General features: G+C 45.5%; 1 protein-coding gene and 1 pseudogene across 1 annotated transcript in view; both read right to left on the reverse strand.

Annotated features, from left to right (window-relative positions):
- The window catches only part of CNBD2 (cyclic nucleotide binding domain containing 2), a 56,160-nt gene that overhangs the window by 28,298 nt on the left and 9,655 nt on the right, over positions 1–18,207 (reverse strand). Inside the window, exons 3-8 of the mRNA XM_019733030.3 lie at positions 13,150–13,287; positions 10,653–10,706; positions 7,367–7,530; positions 3,387–3,543; positions 2,738–2,889; positions 2,013–2,151 (exon numbers count right to left, since the gene is read on the reverse strand). Of these exons, the coding sequence (XP_019588589.3) occupies positions 2,013–2,151; positions 2,738–2,889; positions 3,387–3,543; positions 7,367–7,530; positions 10,653–10,706; positions 13,150–13,287 (804 nt within the window). The remainder of the gene's footprint in view (positions 1–2,012; positions 2,152–2,737; positions 2,890–3,386; positions 3,544–7,366; positions 7,531–10,652; positions 10,707–13,149; positions 13,288–18,207) is intronic.
- LOC109447738 (eukaryotic translation initiation factor 1 pseudogene) lies at positions 17,256–17,622 on the reverse strand (annotated as a pseudogene).

An 18,207-nucleotide genomic window follows, 5' to 3' on the forward strand; every position in this document is an offset into this window, starting at 1 on the left:
AAAAATAAATGATGCTAGTAGAACCCCTGGCACTAGAGCAAAAAGCCTAAAAAAAAAACAGTGGTGATGGAGGAAGAAGGGAGGAAGGGGGAGAGGAGAAGGAGGGGAGAAGAAAGGGAGGGGAGGGGAATACTAGGGGAGGAGATGGGGAAGGGAAGGGGAGAGCTATTATTTAGGGTTTGAGCAGAGTCAACAATTGCCAGAAAGGCCCAAACCAAAGGGAGGACTGAAGGGCTAGGAGGCAGAGTAAGTAGTAAGTTGAAGTGAGGCACTCTTGGGGTGTTCCTTAGAATAAAATAGCTTAGTGAGCCACAAAGTTGGGGGGCATGGAGCCACAGAGAGGCTCCTGGAAAAACAGAAACGAGAGAATCACAGCTGGTGGATTACACAGGTGTATGTGAGGCATAGTAGAGGGGAGCGGCTGGAGGCGAGGGCCTTGAGAAGAGGGCGGAGGGACCCTGTGGGGACAGCCCCAGAGAGCAGTTTCCAGGCTCTCGGCCTCACGTGGAAAGGTGCTGGCTCAGGTAGTAAATGGCCATCAGCTGTGGCTAGTTGGCCGTCAGCTGTACCCAGTGAGCCACTGGCCACTAATATAACTGTCATGGCTACGCTAGCAGAAAATGGGGGCTAGCAAGAAGCTGGTGGCTGAGCTAGCAAGCACAGATTGCAGAGAAGTGGATGCCGCCAGCCAGAATATAGTGGTATGACTCCCCATCTATGGCTCCATGGGTGTTCCTTTTTGGCCTCACCATGTCCTGCGTTCTTATGTGGGGAGTGGGACCAGAGACCCCGCAGGCCACTCTGCATGACAGACCCAATGGTATGTGATAGGAGATTGGCTACAGGCTAGGTGACTGCAGGGCGTGTGAAGTCTTTGAAATCAGACAAACCTAGGCTGAACCCTGCTTCCGTCCCTCAGCAACTGTGTGACTTTGGACAAGCCACTTCCTGTGCCTCAGTTTCCTCCTCTGTAAAAAAGGAATAATGACAATACCAACCTCCTTTGCACTGTTGTGAGACTGAAATGAAATAAAGCAAGTGAAGCACACAGCCTGCTACACAGTAAGCTCTCAATAAATGTGAGATTTTCTTTTCAACCAACGGGAGCTGGCAAAGGACATGAAACAATTTGCAAAAGATAAAATTTAGATAGTAAACAAACATGATTAATCTCACTAGTCATCAGAAAAAATATAAATTAAATCCTCAATGAGGCATCAACTGCCACCTATTAAATTAGAAAACTTCTGAAAGAATGACTGGCAAGGCTGGCAGAGGTGTGGTGGCACTGGTGAAGCTGACCGTGCTGGGAATTAGATAAAAGTATAATAGGTTGATCCTTCCTTTTGGAAAGCAATTTGTTCCATGAGCCATAAAAATAATGAAAACCTGAGGTGATGAGCTTATGGTGATTTCTTCCCTCTTTCCAGAAAGTTTTATAATGTGGTCATATAACTTTTACAATGTAAAGATCATAATTTAAAAAAATATATAATTTGAAAATTCTTGATTCAAGAGCCAAATGTCTAATTTAAATACCATGTTGCCCCCAAAATAAGACTTAGATGGACAATCAGCTCTAATGCATCTTTTGGAGCAAAAATTAATGTAAGACCCGGTCTTATTTTACTATAATATAAGACAGGAAATATAATATAATGCAATATAATATAATATAATGTAATACAATATAATATAATAATATAAAATAATATCATATAATACAATAATACAATACCAGGTCTTATATTAATTTTTGCTCCAAAAGATTAATATAAGACCTGGTATCCTATCGGCCCTAATATAACAACTCTGTATCTTAACGTTCACAGCAACTCTCTGAGGGAGGAAGGGTGTCATTTGCCTTTTGTATCCAGAACACAGAAACTCAGAAAAGGCAGTGAATTGCGGTGCTGCGGAACAGAGCTCAGCCCCTGTCTGTTTGGCCACCGGACGGACGTTGTATCAGGCACACCCTTCCCAGCTTCACATCCCCAACCCAGACCTCTTACCCTGCAGACAAACATGATGGAGGATGATTCAACAAAGTCTTCTGAGATCAGCTGCCCATACGAGAACTTCTCTACATTCCCCACGGCTACGAGCTTCCAAAGCTTCTCATCAGACCATGACCGAAAGAGATCCATCTTCCTGAGGGGAAAGGCCTGTTAGAATGCACTGCCCTGCATCACAGAAGGTGTACAGCTCTTAGCAATTTCCCGAAAAGGAGCATGTTCTCCTGCTCTTGCCAATGCCGGAGGTGGAAGGCTTCCCACGCCCTCCAATCACCTAGCCTGTAGCCAATCTCCTATCACATACCACACTCTTTATTATGAGGGGAGGGTAGGTGGGGTTGGTTAGTGAGGTGGAGCAGAGAGGCCCAGGGACTTCGGAATCAGACATTCTGGGACATCCCCATCCTGAGTTGCCTCAGCCATAAACCGGGGAGAATGAGACAAACATCCTCACAGGACTGAATGTGAGATTAGATAAAGCAAGTGGTCAAGTACATGTTAGCCATTCTAGTATTTCTGTTCCATGGGGAAGGGATGTTTGAGCTGAGACCTGAAGGTACAGTAGGAGTTGGCTAGACAGAGAAATTGGGAGGGAGGTGGGTGCCAAAAGACATTTCAGGCAGCAAGAATGGCACCTAGAGTTTCCCAGCGGGCCTGGAGCCAAGTTAGGCACCTAGCAATATACACCCAGGGGGAAGAACGCCAGCTGAGGATGGAGGTACCTGAAAAATGCAAACCGATGCTGATAATCCTTTTTAACTTCCTTGTCCAGCTTATAAGCAAGAAAATCTTCTTTGTCGACAACCAAGAACTCCGTTTCTTCCATACAAACCACGGTGGACTTCCTTACTGAAGAATTCAGAAGACCCATTTCCTGTTGGGTGGACAAGGGCAAAGGCAGGTGAGAGGCCACCTCCCGCTTCCTGCTTGTGGCCCTCCCCACCTCTTTCCTACTTTCATCTCCACCCCCACATCCCGGAAATCTCTCCTCCCCAGACTGCAGTTTCCCTGGCCCACCCTGTGTTGTTGCTCATTCCCCCCTTCTGCGGGCCCATTTCTCCCTCTTAATATGCTGCCTGCGGAAAAAGCATCTTGACGAGGCCAGAGAGAGGGCACTGGAGAGGCCTCCCTGAGCAGGCGCTGAATCCCTAAGGGGTCATATAGGGAACAAACTCCTTAAACAGCACAAATGAAAAGGTTGGCCTTAGACATCACTTGGTCCAACTCAAATAGGCGTTTGACAGGTAAGGATGCTGGGCAGTGACTTACACAGAGTATAAGGCAGGAGGGGGCCCAGCTGAGAGGTTCTATCGGGTGTCCTCTCATAGCCCAACCCCACCTCAGGAAGCCAGGCCCTTCCCCCACACTTACCCCAAAACAGTCGCCCTTGCACAGCAAAAATGGGTGGGGGTCGAGGAAGGCACTGCTCCCATCCTCATCGTCGGTCACTGCGACTCTGCCCAGGTAGATGAAATAAAGGCTGTTGCCCCTTTGCCCCTTCTTTATGATCACACGCCTGCGACCAAACCTGGAAAAAGACCACGGCCAGTTGATCTGGGAGCAACACAGAGCCCGGTCCATGCTGGGAGATCGGGACTGGTTGTGCTCTTTGCTCTGGAATATGAAAGCATGGACTGGGACGAGAAGGGACCTCAAAAGAGTGCAGTCCCAGCCCCATCAAGCTTGACTTCTTCACCAACATTTATCTAGTTGCCCACCTCTGGTAGATTGAAGCTTCCTGAGAGCAGAGATTTTGGCAGTCTACTTAGGCACATAGTAAATGCTCAATGAACAGTCATGGAATAAATGCGTGGACAAACGCTGAAAGCAATGGGTGAGTAGTCGCTAAATGATTAAGAGCATTGGCTTTAGAGTCAGACCAGGATCCTAACCCTAGTTCTCTGTCCCTAGCTATGTGCCACTGGGCAACTCATATCCCCTTTCTGAGCTTCAGTTTCTCTTGTCTGTAAAATACAGATGAGTATGCCTAGAAAGAGACAGAGAAATGATCTTATTATATCCCCAAGAACTCATTAGCCAACTGGGAGCCCTTAAGGTAGAAGTACCCAGGTCCAGAGCAAACTGAGAGTTAGTGCCTAAGTTCAGAGGGAAGTTTCTGTGTTTCAAATGCAAGCTCAAATCTCACTCCTTTCAGTTTGCTTCCTTCATTCAGTAAGTTAAATAAATGCCAACAGTGTCTGTCAAGCACAATGATAAAAGACACAGATTTCATTCTCAAAATTATGGTGAAGTACAGGAGGCAAATAAAGTTTAAATATGCTTTAAGAGAGAGAAGCACAAGAAGGAGCATTTAACCCAACTTTGGAAGGCCAGAAAAAGCTCTAGGATGGTGTGCAGAGTCATCCACGTGGAGAGCTGGAAGAGCATTCCAGGCAGAGGGACCGCCACGTCCAAAGGCACAGAGATGGCAGGCAGCATGGCCCATTCAAAGGAATGGCCGTAAGCTCCATTAGAGAGGAAAATGGGAAATAGGGAGGCGGTCACGGGCGTCGTGGGAGAGAAATGTGGCTCGATCCAATCACAAAGGACTCCAAAAGTGGGCTAAGTTTGGATTTTACCAAGAAGACAATGGGGAGCCCAAAGTCTAACTTTTGTCTCTGCCAAGGTCTGATGGGTCAGTGGCCTTTGCAGAAGTGCCCCAATGGCAGGATTTAGTGTTTTGCAGACTGCTGCCATTTCCCTCAACTCCAATCTCTCTGCACTTGTCTCAGCAGGTCCCCCTCTCCTCCTCCCTTGCCTCACTGAGCTACCAGCAGCAGAAGAGCCAACCCTCTGCACAGGCCAAGTGTTACTACTTTGTTCCATTAGTTTGTCCATATTGCTCCCACTGCCTGGAACAGCCTTTGCTCTCTTACCCACCTATTCAATCCTTTCAAGGAGCTCAAGGTCCAGCACAGATCCTACCTCCTCTAGGACGCCCTCCCTGACTCAGCCCGTAGCAGCATCTCCCTTTCTGAGCTTCCAGCGCACCCACTCATGACACTACGGCAAACTCCTGGGAGCAGGGATCAGAGAATAAATGCCCCGAGGACTGCAGCATTAGGCTGGAGTCAGTAGCTGTGGGTTTGTTCAGATACAAACCAGAGGCTTTGTCAATGTAGGAAAGAGGAGATGGCCCAGATGACAATGACTAGATGGGAGAAGGCAGGCATATTCAGCCAGGAATTAAGACTCCAGGGACAAAAGAGCATAGTCAGTGTTCATTCAAGTGTAGACTCCTAGAACTGGAGCTAGAAAGCCCATCAGAGACCATCTAGCTCAATCGACATTTTGGGGATAAGGAAAGTGGAGTCTGGGGAGCCCACGGCTTGCTGAAGGTCACACAGTGAGTCACACTTATGTCTGCACTAGAACCTGAATCTCCCATAGCAGACATCTATTGCTTTTGCTGCCAACCATCTGGTCACCTTTTTCTACCACCTGCACGCTGATTTTCCTTTGGGGGAAACACCCTTTCTTTACTCCCAATCAGAGCATCACTGCCCACTGATGATTCAAGCAAAGCCAATCTGGTTTAGAAAGAACTAATCCCAAGGCTCTGACTTGAAGAAATGGAAGGAGCTATTCCCTCTTTCCCAACAGACTGAAACCAGAAGGATGGAAGTTTGGAGCTGTGGCTGGAGGAGCCATCTTGCCACCGTGAGAAGAGAATCTAGCTGAGACGGTGGCTTATGCTATGAAGTGCCAACAGATGGAAACAGACAGACAGGCAGACACTGGATCCTAGTGACTTGGAGTCCCTGAATCCAGCTGAACTTACTGGAGAACTATCCCAGGACTTTTCAGATACATGAGCCACCAATGCATTCCCTTGGGCTGTGTTTTCTGTCACTTGTAACTGGAAGGATTCTATATATAATCTACTAATTCCTAGTCCTAGCAATAATCAACAACTGGCTTTAATAATCACCACCTCTTGATCTATATAAAAATCCGTATGATCCTCGTTTCACTGATGAGGTTACCAGGCTCAGAAAAGTTAAGTGGTTTGCCTGAGGTCACAGCAAGGCAGACATGGCATTAAATTCCAGAGCTTCTAGCTCCATGATTCTTTTTCTTTCCAGGACACCATTCTGCATGCCATGGAATCTTCCTTTAAGACAGTAGCAACTCACTCTTCTTCACTAGGCTAGAACAAAGCAGATGGTTCCCGCTGCCCGGAATGTCCTCATCTGTCTACACTTCCACCTGTCAAATTCACCAGCTCAAATGCCACCTCTGCTGTGAAACTCCCCCTGGCTTATTACCTGTGGAATGGATCCTGGATAGTTCATCAAAGGTCATAATCTGTAATTAGTTGTGATTATGTCCTAAACTGTGACCTCCATAAAGGAAAATATCAGGGTACAAACTTATGACCTTACATCCTATCTTTTCAAGACAGGCCTTACCTCAAATATTCTGCTAGTCTGTCCCCCGTAAGCCATTGAAATGTCCTGGAAATGGCAATATTTTCACACACACCTCTTAAACTTTTTCAGTACAAGGCATTTACATGGTGCTTTTTGTGCCATGGACCCTTTGACAATCTGGTGAAGCCTTCACAGAATAACATTTTAAATGTATAAAATAAAATACAGCAGAATTACAGTTAACAAAAATCCAAATTTGTGACACAGCAATAGATGTGCATCTTTATTAAGGCGCTGAATAATAAGATCTAGCAGCATATCTAATAACTATCATATTTTCGAAGATGTGATAAACAAACTATTTTTCAAGAAATCTACAACAACTTGAATATGATGTCAAAATATCTGTGATTTCTTTGGGTGAAAAAAGTCACAAAAATGTCTAATACTACAGTAGTTTGTAACCTACATCCATGATTAAAGGACATAATAAATTTCAGTTAGAGGTTAATGAAAATACAGATATAATGTTTTTCTCATCCAAGTTCAAGACCCTTGCCCTAGTTCCTATCTGGACATAGTACAATCACCTGTGATCCATTCTGGCTTTTAAGGGCCTGTGTTTGAGTCTCAGCTCTACCACTTATTATCTGGTTGATCTAGGATGAGTCATTTCCCCCTTCTGAGCCTCAGTTTTCTCATCTGAAAAATGAGGGAATTGGACCAGATCCTTTCTGAGGTCCCTACCAGATTCTCTCCAGATTCAGTGGCTCCTTAATTCTGGGTAGACTCTCAATAAATGGATGAGATAAACTGGGCTGCAACCATAACAGTGAGCACTAAGGTGAACTGATAGATGGCTTTCCATGGCTGGCATTCCTCAGAGAGAGCAGCAGACCCGCCGTGGCCTTCTTAGCCAGGCTCTTCCTGCCCAGCCCAGCCCCAGCCCAGGGGCCAAGGGCCGTCCCCCTCACTGACCTTTCAAAGCGCATGACTTTAGCCAGGAGCAGCTGCAGGGTCTCCGAGTAGTTCCGGTAGCTCCCCAGAACCTGCAAGATGTTACAGAGAGCCTGGATATCCTTCTCCGTCCTCCAAGAAGGCTTCTTCCGTGTTATCTCAATGGCTTTCGGAGGGAAGTAACCCTGGGGAGAGAGAGCCAGAGTGACACACAGGACCCCACAGTTTCCCCCTGGGCCAGCAGGCAACTCCCCACACTCCTGCTTTTATACTTTCCCATACCCCCCAGTCACAATAGTGGCTGACATGGGGTTAAGTGCTTACTGTGTGCCCTGGGGGGTAAGGATACCCCCCTTACACATACCGTCTCCCTGCATCTCTGCCCAGCCCAAGCAGCAAGGCACAATTATTATTCCCATTTGACAGAGGAAGACACTCAGGCAGGATTAGAACCAAGATCTGCTACATGCCACGGCCTATATCCCCAGCTACTGACCATACTGCCACTGCCATTCACTGACACCCCCCTCCCAGGCAATATGGGCTGCCTGGGCTCCAGGGGCCCCTCAGCACATGCACACTGCAGCCAGAGGAGACCTCCCTTGGCTCAGCCTCTACCTCTGCATGCTACTGAAGACTAAGGACTGGAGAACCTACAGAGACTATTGGCTAACCCTCATGAACCAGGACTCAAGGACCCACCGATTTACCCACCACTCCCACCTGCTGTGGAAATGGTACGTACTTAGGTTGTTAGCACTGCCACTGGCTGCCCGCTGCACTTAGGATAAAATCCTAACTCCACACCACAGCTGAGGGGCCCAGGTGGTCTGACTCCCTACCTCCCTATCCCCCTCCAACCTCACCTCCTGCCACAACCCTTCATTCTCTAGTCTCTAGCCTTCTATCCATCTCTTACAGGTGCCAAGCTCACTTCTGTCTCGTGGTCTTTGCTTAGGCTGTTTCCTCTGCCTGGAATGTTCTTCCCCTGGTTTTCCTGTGGCTATGACTGTTTTCTCCTCCTCATTCTGCTCTCAGCGTCTATGTCTCCGGTAGTCCCTACTGAATCAGCTGAGCTAAAATAAAAATAGCAGGGCCCCTATCCGAGCACCTTATAAGCTCTGGATCCTTTTCTTCAAAGCATTTAATACTTCCTGAAATTATCTTATTCCTATTATTAATGTGTCTATTGTCTATCATTTCCACACACACACACAAGCACACACATAATCTAGAACTGCAGTGTCCAATATGGCATCCAACAGCCACTTTAAATCTAAGTAAGATAAAAAATACGTTCCTCAGTCACACAAGTGCTCAATGGCTACACGTGTCTGCTGACTACTGCACGGGACAACACGGTCTATTGAGCAAAAAGTTCTATGGGACAAAGGTGCTCTAGGATACAAGTCCCAACGTAAACATGACAGTGACCTTGTCTGTCTTGTTTCCCACTCTAGAATAATGTCTCACATGTAGCAGCCACTCAGCAAACCATTTACGGAAACGATGAATGAATGTGCTAGTGTTACAGAACAGTAATTGTCACAAAAACAAAATGAAAGTGGGATGTGATGAAGAATTCTGGACGAAAAAAGAAAATATATTAGTGGTTGCCTAGGGCTGCGGAGGGCTGAGGGGGTAGGCGGAGTGACTGCTAATACTATGGGGTTTCCTTTTGGGGTGATGAAAACGTTCTGGAATTAGTAGTGATGGTTGTACAACTCTGTGAATATACTAAAAACCACTGATTTGTATGCTTTAAAAGAGTGAATTTATGGTATGCAAATTATATCTCAATTAAAAAAAAAAAAACAATCAAAAGGAGGGAAAGAGAAGAATCCCACCAAGTGCTGGCAAAGAGACAGAGGAACTGGGACTCAGACATTGCTGGTGGAAATGCAAAATATCATAGTCACTGGAAAACAGTTTGGGAGTTTCTCAAGTTAAACATACATTTAACATACTCATATGTATAAGTGTGTGTGTGTGTGTGTGTGTGTGTATCAGCTTGATTGAGAAATAATTCACATACCATATGATTCACCGTTTAAAGTGTACAATTCAGTGATTTTTAGTGTATTCACAGAGTTGTGAAACGATCACCACAATGGATTTTAGAACCCTTTCATCACCCTAAAAGGAAACCAGTACCCGTAAGCAGTCACTCAAAGGGGAGGTTTTTAAATTGGGTCTCTACTCTTCGTCTCCGTTTTGGAGCCAGAGTTAGACACAACTCATTCAAGAGGCCGCGAGGCCTTGTCTGTGTGACGGATTTGTCCTTCATGCCCTCTTCTCTCCCTCTATTGTTAGGTGCAGAATTGCTTTCATCTCTCAAGTTCTGTGGCTCTCAGAGAGGCCTCTAGTCTCTCCTGTCGGAAGGGCAAAACTTGGGTAAACTTCAATGCCCAATGTCAGACACTGGCCAGTCTAGAAAGTTGAAGAAACCCAGAAACTGGATGACTTAACTGTGCTTCATAGATAATGGGGGACGAGAAATTAGATTATGCCCAGCAGAGGCAGGCAACAGGAGCCACGCCTTGGCTCCAAGGGGGAAGGGCAGGGTGGCACAAGTGGTCCTGGTAACAGTTATAAAACTTTGTCTTAGGCCCCCTTTCCCTGAGAGTAAAACCGACATGGCTACTCCAGGCCAGGGTCAAGTCAGGTCTACACGGGTAAGAACTTCAAATCCTCTCTATAAATAGGTAGGTCCCTTTAAAATTTAAATTAAATTTTAAATTTTAATTAATGTCCAGATTTGGTAGGGAAATGCTGGGAAGATAACCATGATTCTTGGAATTCAGAGAACAAGTCACCCAGTCCAAAGCCTCACCCAGATGTAAGGCATTTCCTCATCAGAATGGCCGTCCACAGCCAGGCTGGGGACAAGTGTGTCAGCATCTCTCGGAGAGCTTGGGACAGAGGCAGAATTCTCACACTAGCCCGGGCTTCTGCCACCACTCTGATTAATCTATCCTCCATCTAGGGCTCTCACACCCTCTGCTCTGCCTTCTGCTGTTTTCCACGGGGTCCCAGAGCAGGAGCGCTCTCTCCTGGTGCTGCTCAGCTATAAACCAACAGTGAGTGAGTTCAGGGGGACTCACAGTCTTCAAAGGCCAGGACTAGCAAGGATCACTGAGATCAGCTATTTCATAGATGAGGAAACTAAGTGGCCAGCTCAGGGTGACACACTGGGTTGGTGGCATTAACAGGACTGAACCCAGCTATCCTGGTGCCCAGCCCAGTGCTTCTTCCACGCCATGAGGCCGAAAGAAATTCCCAATATCAAGGTCAGAGCTATGCATACCGACTGTGTAACGAAGTCCATGGTATCAAAGGTGATTCGGCCTTGCTTCTTTTCCTGGAAAAAAAAAAAAAAAGGCAGTACAGGAGAGAAAGGAGAATTGGCATGACTGCTTCCAAAATTCTGCTCTGAAACTCTTCTGCACACCTGGACCACCATAGCAGACAGGAAGCCATGGGAAACCTCCTCCGGCTGGGCCTCTCATGTCCACTTCAGCTCAAAAGCCCCAATGCAGCATGAGCCCTGGGCACAGCGGTGACTATATACTAGTGTGAAGGGAGAGAAAGGTGGGGTGGGGTGAGAAAGATGGGGGTGGGGAGAGGGAAAGAAAGATAAAGGATGGAGAGGGAAAAGAAGCAAACAAATGGGAAATTAGAGGGGGAAAAAACAGAAACTGGGATACAATGGAAGGAACCAACCTTCACTGAGAGCCTACATAACGAGCCAGGCACAGTGCACCTGCCTCATTTTATTCCATTACATCTTTAGGACGAAGCAGGTCTCATTAAGCCCCATTTCGGACTCGAGGGGAGTGAAGGAACTTGCGCAAGCATCACACGCCAAGTAAATGGTCCTTGTCTAGAGGACAGCCAGGAGGAGGAGGTGTCAGGGGTCTTAGGGATGATCTAATCCAACCCCACCTCCTAAAAAGTGCAGAGAGGATGTGGAAAGAGTAGAGAAAGGGGCAGAGAAAGGGGGGACAATATGTAGGAGGAGGTAGGGGGTAAGGAAAGGGACAAAAAAGGCCCTGACCACCATCCTGGGCCAACAAGGACCCCCCTTCATCTCTCTAGGCACACCTCATGTCCTTCCCCAGAGCCCACGCAGATCCCTGTCTTCTCCCCTATTTCATAGTTTGGGTATCCACATGGTGCTTCTCAGGGGGTGGGGGTGGGGCAATGAAGGAAAGAGGTGGTGTTCAAAACGATCTGGACTCACATACTCCCCTGAAAACCAGTCTATGGCTCTCTCCACCCGCTTATGCCCCAGCCCTCCCAGCTCTCTGCCCAGCAGCCATATGACCCCCAAAAGCGGCCCTTGAGAGGCTTCTGCTCTACTCAAAGCCGCCCTGACTGGGTAATGTTGTAAAGTTCAGCTTCACACTCCCCTGATGACTAGCCTGGCTCTGGTCGTCAGCTCTCCAACCGCCCAGGCATCAGCCCAGGTCTGCTGGTAACCAAACACTCCTGGTCTCCAGGGCCCTTCACGTCACCAATGCATGGCAGCCTGAGTCAGCCCGTCCTTCCTGAGAGCTAATTTGAGTCTCTCAGGTTACAGTTCTTCTACTCCATCCCTTCCTGTCTCATGGCCTAAATACAGGGCAGAATCTGGCTGCAGATTTATTTGGTTCAGCCAACATAATGTCTTCAAAATATACGAATTTGAACATCTTTAGATGGGGCACGCCCTTTCTCTCTAGCTGGCCCATAGGCCTCTACTTAAACTCAGTACATCTTAAACTCAGCCACATCCAAATAGTTACATTACCTGCTGGCCCCTTCGAAACCAATCTAAGACCACCCTCCTTTCCCCCATCACCAGCCCCACTACCACCACCACCCTCCTTGGCTACTACCCTTCAAAAACCATTGTGGGAAATTTCTTGGAGTGAATCACTGGATGCAGGGTAGGGGACTGCATCTAGTCACTCTTGGCATAACAGGAAAATGGGCAGGATTTGTCCAGGTATTGGCTGGGGGAACTTTGGAGGCCTGGATAGTAATGAAGACAACTTTAGGGAACCAGAACAAGTTAACAAAATGGTGAGCAACTTTTCTGAGCCAAAAAGGAGCTCATGATGTATGATTGGGATATAATACTTGAAATTGGGACCTTCTAGAAAGTCTAGAAACTATGGTCACCAGAGCAAACAGGCCCTGCAAATGTTCCCTTCTTGTTTAAGTGAGAGAATAGGAAAAAAGACAAGAGAAAATGAACAGAGATGGGCATTCGGAAAGCCCCAACTAGACTTCTTCTGGCTCTTTTGATCACTGTCGGAATGGTGATAGCTTCTTCTACACTCCTGATGTTTCTTTCCACCTGGAGGAAGCTGTTCTAGTCAAATACTACTAGCCCCTCTCCTCCTTCCACACTTATAAGGAGTGACAAACTCCTTAGTGGATTTGGAAGCAGAAACTGGGCATATTCACTCCCTCCCCTTTCCCCCTGAGACCACTTCCCACTCTGCCCTTCTCCGCTGGGAGCTTAGGGCAAGAGGCCCTGCTGCTGCAGGGGAGGTCTGCAGTGGTCCAGCACTGCCTGTGACAATGTGCAAGTCTGTCTAATTCTGGGGTTCAGTATTAGGTAACTCTCCCGCTTGGTGCTACAAGTCATCTTGTCCAATATAAATCTCTTTATTAATAAAAGCAACAGTTGAGTCTCCCATCTGTTTTACCCTTTGTCTTCTCTCTCTGTTGGTACAGAACTTGGGCTGGGAAGTAGGGTGCTAATTATAGTACTCCTTTAAACCCTCCTACTCCTGCTGAGCCTAGCTACTTACATCCCAGAAGGAGAAGGCAGGGTGCCTTCTGTAAGCAGTCTCCACGATCAAATATTCCCGGAATCCCCTGAGGCCTTGGCGGAACATTTTACACACTCGAGTCATGATGAGGATATCCAGGATGAGCTGGTACAGCCCCTGTGGAAACAAAATAAACAAGAGCAGTGGAAACCATCTATTTTCAACCATCAGCAGCAGGCTGGATGGTGCTGAATAAGGTGAAATGTAATACAATTAAATGCAGTGACGTGCTGGAGCAATGGTTACATTTTCAGGATGCTTTCAAGACTGTTGAAATCATGTTGGTAGCTTGAAATTGCCCACAGTGGGAATATTTATGCCACATAAATACTGGCAATTACTACAAATGGGGGCATCCCTCTCCCCAAGAGCCAGTTGTTGAAACATTTACCAGCCCAGCTCTAATGAAATGCCAAGCCTTTCCACTTTGGTCCAGAAAATAAAGAACACAAGTAGTGGCAGGAAGTGAGGGGTGATGCAGAGAGCCTGAACGTGGGAATCAGACAGATCTGAGGGAAGAGCAGTCAGAGAGATGCAACATTGTTGGCTTTGAAGACAGAAGAAGGGAGCCATGAGCCAAGGAATATGGGTGGTGTCTAGAAGCTAGAAAAGTCAAAGAAATGAATTAATGAATTTTTCCCTAGAACCTCGAGAAAGGAACGCAGCACTGCTGACACCTTGATTTTAGCCCAGGGAGACCCATGCCAGACTTCTAGACTACACAGGATAATAACTTTGCATTGTTTTAAGCCACTAAATTGTGGTAATATGTTAGAGCAGCAGCAATAGAAAACTAACATAACATAACACCTAATCCAAGATGGGTCATCCAATCTTTTCCCTGGGAATTTGGAATTAAAACTGAGAACAAATTCCAACTATGAATTTGGGAAAGGGCAGTCACCCTCTACCTGCCAAGTAAAGACAGGGGATAAGGAAGCAAGTTCAATACCAAGAGACAAATCCACATGTGAAACAATCTACAAATCACTAACCCAGTTTCTTCAAAAAGTCAATTTCATGAAGAAAAAAGAAAAAGGTGTGGGGGCTCTTCTAGATTAAGACTCAAGAGACATACAAACAAATGCAAAATATGAACCTTTACTGGATCCTAATTCATCATAATAAGCTGAACAACACATTTTAGGAAAAAATAAGGAAATTGAATATGACTGGATATTAGATGTTAGAGGGAATTAGTATTAGTTTTCATATTATCATGATGGTGATATTGTGTTGTGTTCTTATTTTTAAGAGAGTGTCATAAAGTATGCAACTTTCAAATGATTCAGCAAACACAGACCCGCGCACACAGACAAATACACAAAGCCAATATGGCAAATGTTGATTGTTAGATCAAAGGGGCAACCATTATATATATTTCAACTTTTACATTTGAAAATTTCCATAATTTAAAAAATGCAAAAACTTGTGTTTATTAACTTTTGATAGTAAGAATATCATAAACAAAATGAAAAGACAAACTGAAGACTAGAAGAATATATTTGCCCTGCATATAATCAACAAAGGATTACTCTCCAGAATTACAAGGTATTACTATTACAAGGATAGCTAGCCACAATTTTTTTTAATTTAAAAAATTCTACAAATCTAAAAAACCACAAATAACCCAATAGAAAAATGAGCAAAAAATATGAACAGGTAATTCAAAGGGAAAACTCAAATCACCTATAAATAATGAAAAGATTCTGAATACCACTGGAATTAATGAAAATGGAAATTAAAGCAACAACAAGATACCATTTTACACTTATCAGATTGGGGAAATGAAAAACGTGGCACAACTATGTTAAAGATCAACTTGGCACTACAGTAGTACCTCAGTTTTCGAACGTCTCCACTGATGCACATTTCAGTTTACGAGCACCGTAAACCCAGAAGTAAATGCTTCAATTTTTGAACACGCCTCGGAAGTCGAACATGTCACGTGGCTTCTGCTGAGTGCAAGATCCTGAGGCCTCGCTGTCGGCTGTTTTCGAACGTTTCAGAACTTGAATGGTCTTCCAGAACGGATTACGTTCGAAAACCGAGGTACCACTGTATTTTTAAAAGTTGAGTATGTGTGTCCTTTACAATCAAGGAATTGTAGGCATCTCATGTATATTTTAGAGAAGCTTACACATGTGCACAAGGAGATGACCATGAGGGTGACCACGGCACACTGTTCCAGTGGAAAGCTGAAAACAACGGAAGTGGCCACCAGTAGGGGACTGCATCAGCATGTTACAACACAGCCACAGGACTGAACACAGCACTAGAGCTGTGTATGCCAATGTGGGTAAAGCTCACTCATAATTTTGAGTGGAAAAAAGGTAAAATACAATGCCCTTCACAGTACCATTTAGAAAATAGGCTGTCTACTATACAGTTGCCTATGGATACTTAGCATTGCTATGTATACATGCACATATAACAATCTTTAAAAATATAGATAGGAAGGGGATACATCAACCTCAGGAAAGGCGTTACCAGTGAGGAGAATGGGAGCGGGATGGTAAGGAGTTTTACCTGTAAGTCTAAGATTTTCTTTAAAAATTATATATGGAAATCTGGGGAAAGGCTTTATTAATAAAATTAATACTTATTGAAAACAATATGCCACTATGCTAAGTCCTTTATGTGTACTAACTCATGTAATCCTCAACAATAAATCTACACAGTAGTTATTATCATCACCCTGTACAGAGGAAAACACAGGCACAGAAAATCAAGTAATGTTCCTAATACTAATGTTAGTCACATGACTAATAAGGGATAGGGATTTGAACTCAGGCAGTCTGGCTCCCGAGTCCATAAATTTAACCTATTACTTTACCCTACTGCTGTGCTTTATTTTCTCTGGATCTCATAATAGCAGGAAAGGTGGGTACAGAGCAGGACTTAGGGGCTCAGTGGGTAACCTGTGACTTGCCCAGTGTTGGGAAGGAGGGGTGGGGGTAGTAGGCTACAGAGCAGGGCTCAGAAGTCAGTCTTTCTGAACCCCAATCTGGAACTCTTTCCTTTGTGACCATGCTGTGACTCCAAAAGGTACAGGGTGGCCACATGCCCTGGAGGCCCCCTCCTACACCTGCCTCTCCCTTCCTCAAAATACCTGTCTGCTCAAGCGTCCCCTCTTTCCTCCCAGGGCTTTTGACACTCCCCACCAGTTCCTTCTTCAGAACCTTCCAGGAATGAGATACCATAGATCTCCTCGTGGTTCCTGAGTTGGCAAATGACACAATGAGCCTCTTTGCCTTTCAAGGGTAGGACCACAAGTCCTTCCTTCCCCAGGTATCTGCTTATATTAGAAGTGAAGAGCTTCCCTCTGTAGTAAGGTAAATGCTCTTCTCCACTCCTCACACCCTACCAACAGCTGCGAGAAGCCTTGTTCTGAGAAAATCTCATCCTCAGCATCTCCTATGTCTCAATTAAGGATTCTGGAAGACAGAAACCAGATTCTGAAAATCTAACATTTACTGAACACTCAGTGGCATTATCTTAGTTATTGTATTTTGCCGCATATAATGCACTCCCGTGTATGATGTCTGGTCAAAAAGCCCTTGGTGAGAACCAGATGTCCTATCACCTCACTAGAGGGAAGGCGGCTGCTTTAAGCTCCGCCCACTGGGCCAAATGGGAGACACCAAGGGATCTTTGACCACCGAAGGCTCCCTCTAGTGGTACAGTTGCCGTTGCTCCCTCATCCCCGCCTCTCTCCTCTCAGCTTTACGGAAGGAATTCCGATGGTGGTGACAATCTCTTAGGGCAGGGAACTCTGCAGGGGGACAGCGAAGGAGCTTCTGGCCAGACATAGCCATCTGTGATCTTGGGGCTCTGGGCTTGGCTGAAACACCACGTTATTGCTCTCTTTCAGGCTGGACACTGCCGGGCGCCTACTGCTTGACCTCAGTTTAAAGGAGGGACTTCAAGACTAGGCAGCATGACTCTTTTCAGTTTACTGCATGAAGGAGTTACACTAGTCCAAGTTAAAAGCAGGCCCCAAATGGTTACATCATACAAGCTGTGAGGTTTTTAAACTTGTGACAAGGGACAGAAGGGAGATTCTACTCGTTGCAAGGAAATCTTCACTTAAGCTTCAGCAAGCCAAAAGCACGTAAAACCTGGTCCTCCTTAGCCAGTCCAGTCTCTATGAGGAACTGGCATATGTTCTTGCACTGGTCGCCCTGAACCTGAATTATTTCTCCATATTCTGGATGCTCAATTACCGTACCACTGCAGGCAAATTTCATCTCAAATGCCTTCACTAGTTCATTTTTATTGTAATCATCAGCGGTCCCTTGGACAGTAGTAAGGGTCTTCCTGCTGTTTCTCTGTGGAATTCTTGTATGGATATAATCCTCGATGCCTGCAGGACGCAGATCATCACCCTCACTTGCATCAGCAAAGGGGTCGGAAAGGGGTCGAAAAGTGGAGGTTCTGGGTAGCGGACATAAGATAGATTCCTTTTCCTCGGTGGAAACGGCCTGTGGAAGGCAGCAGCAGGAGAAGGCGGGCAGGAGGGATGGACCCTCGGGAAGCGACGGGGCTCAAGTGGGAGGCTGCTGAGTCCTCGGGGGCAGCTCGGTGACTGGGGTCTCATTTTAATTTTTTAATTCAAATTTTTATTTGTTTACATTTAGGTACTTTTTTTGTATTATAAAGGAATTTTGGCATTTATTTTTTAACATATGATAAAAGAAATTTTATGTACCAGTAACAAACTTATGATATTTACGCATCATAGAAGACCAAGAACTCTTTGTCGTTGCAAATTCATCAAAAGTTCTATAAAATTGATTATCGTATTCCAGAGTATTATTTTGCATATGGATATCATTATTGATTTCTAGAGTTACACTTTTAACTCATGAGCATAAATAAAAGAATCTAAAACATTTATATACATATGGAATTAGTACTACCCATGTATAATGAGCCTCCTTATTTTTCCCTTACAAGTTTGGGCAAAAAAGTCTGCATTATACACGGCAAAATATGGTAATCCTCATAAGTACCACAAGGCGAGGGACCTTACAC

This window comes from Rhinolophus sinicus, chromosome 13 (assembly GCF_057876585.1).
Source record: "Rhinolophus sinicus isolate RSI-liver-muscle chromosome 13, RSI-T2T, whole genome shotgun sequence".
In the NCBI taxonomy this organism is placed as follows: Eukaryota; Metazoa; Chordata; class Mammalia; order Chiroptera; family Rhinolophidae; genus Rhinolophus; species Rhinolophus sinicus.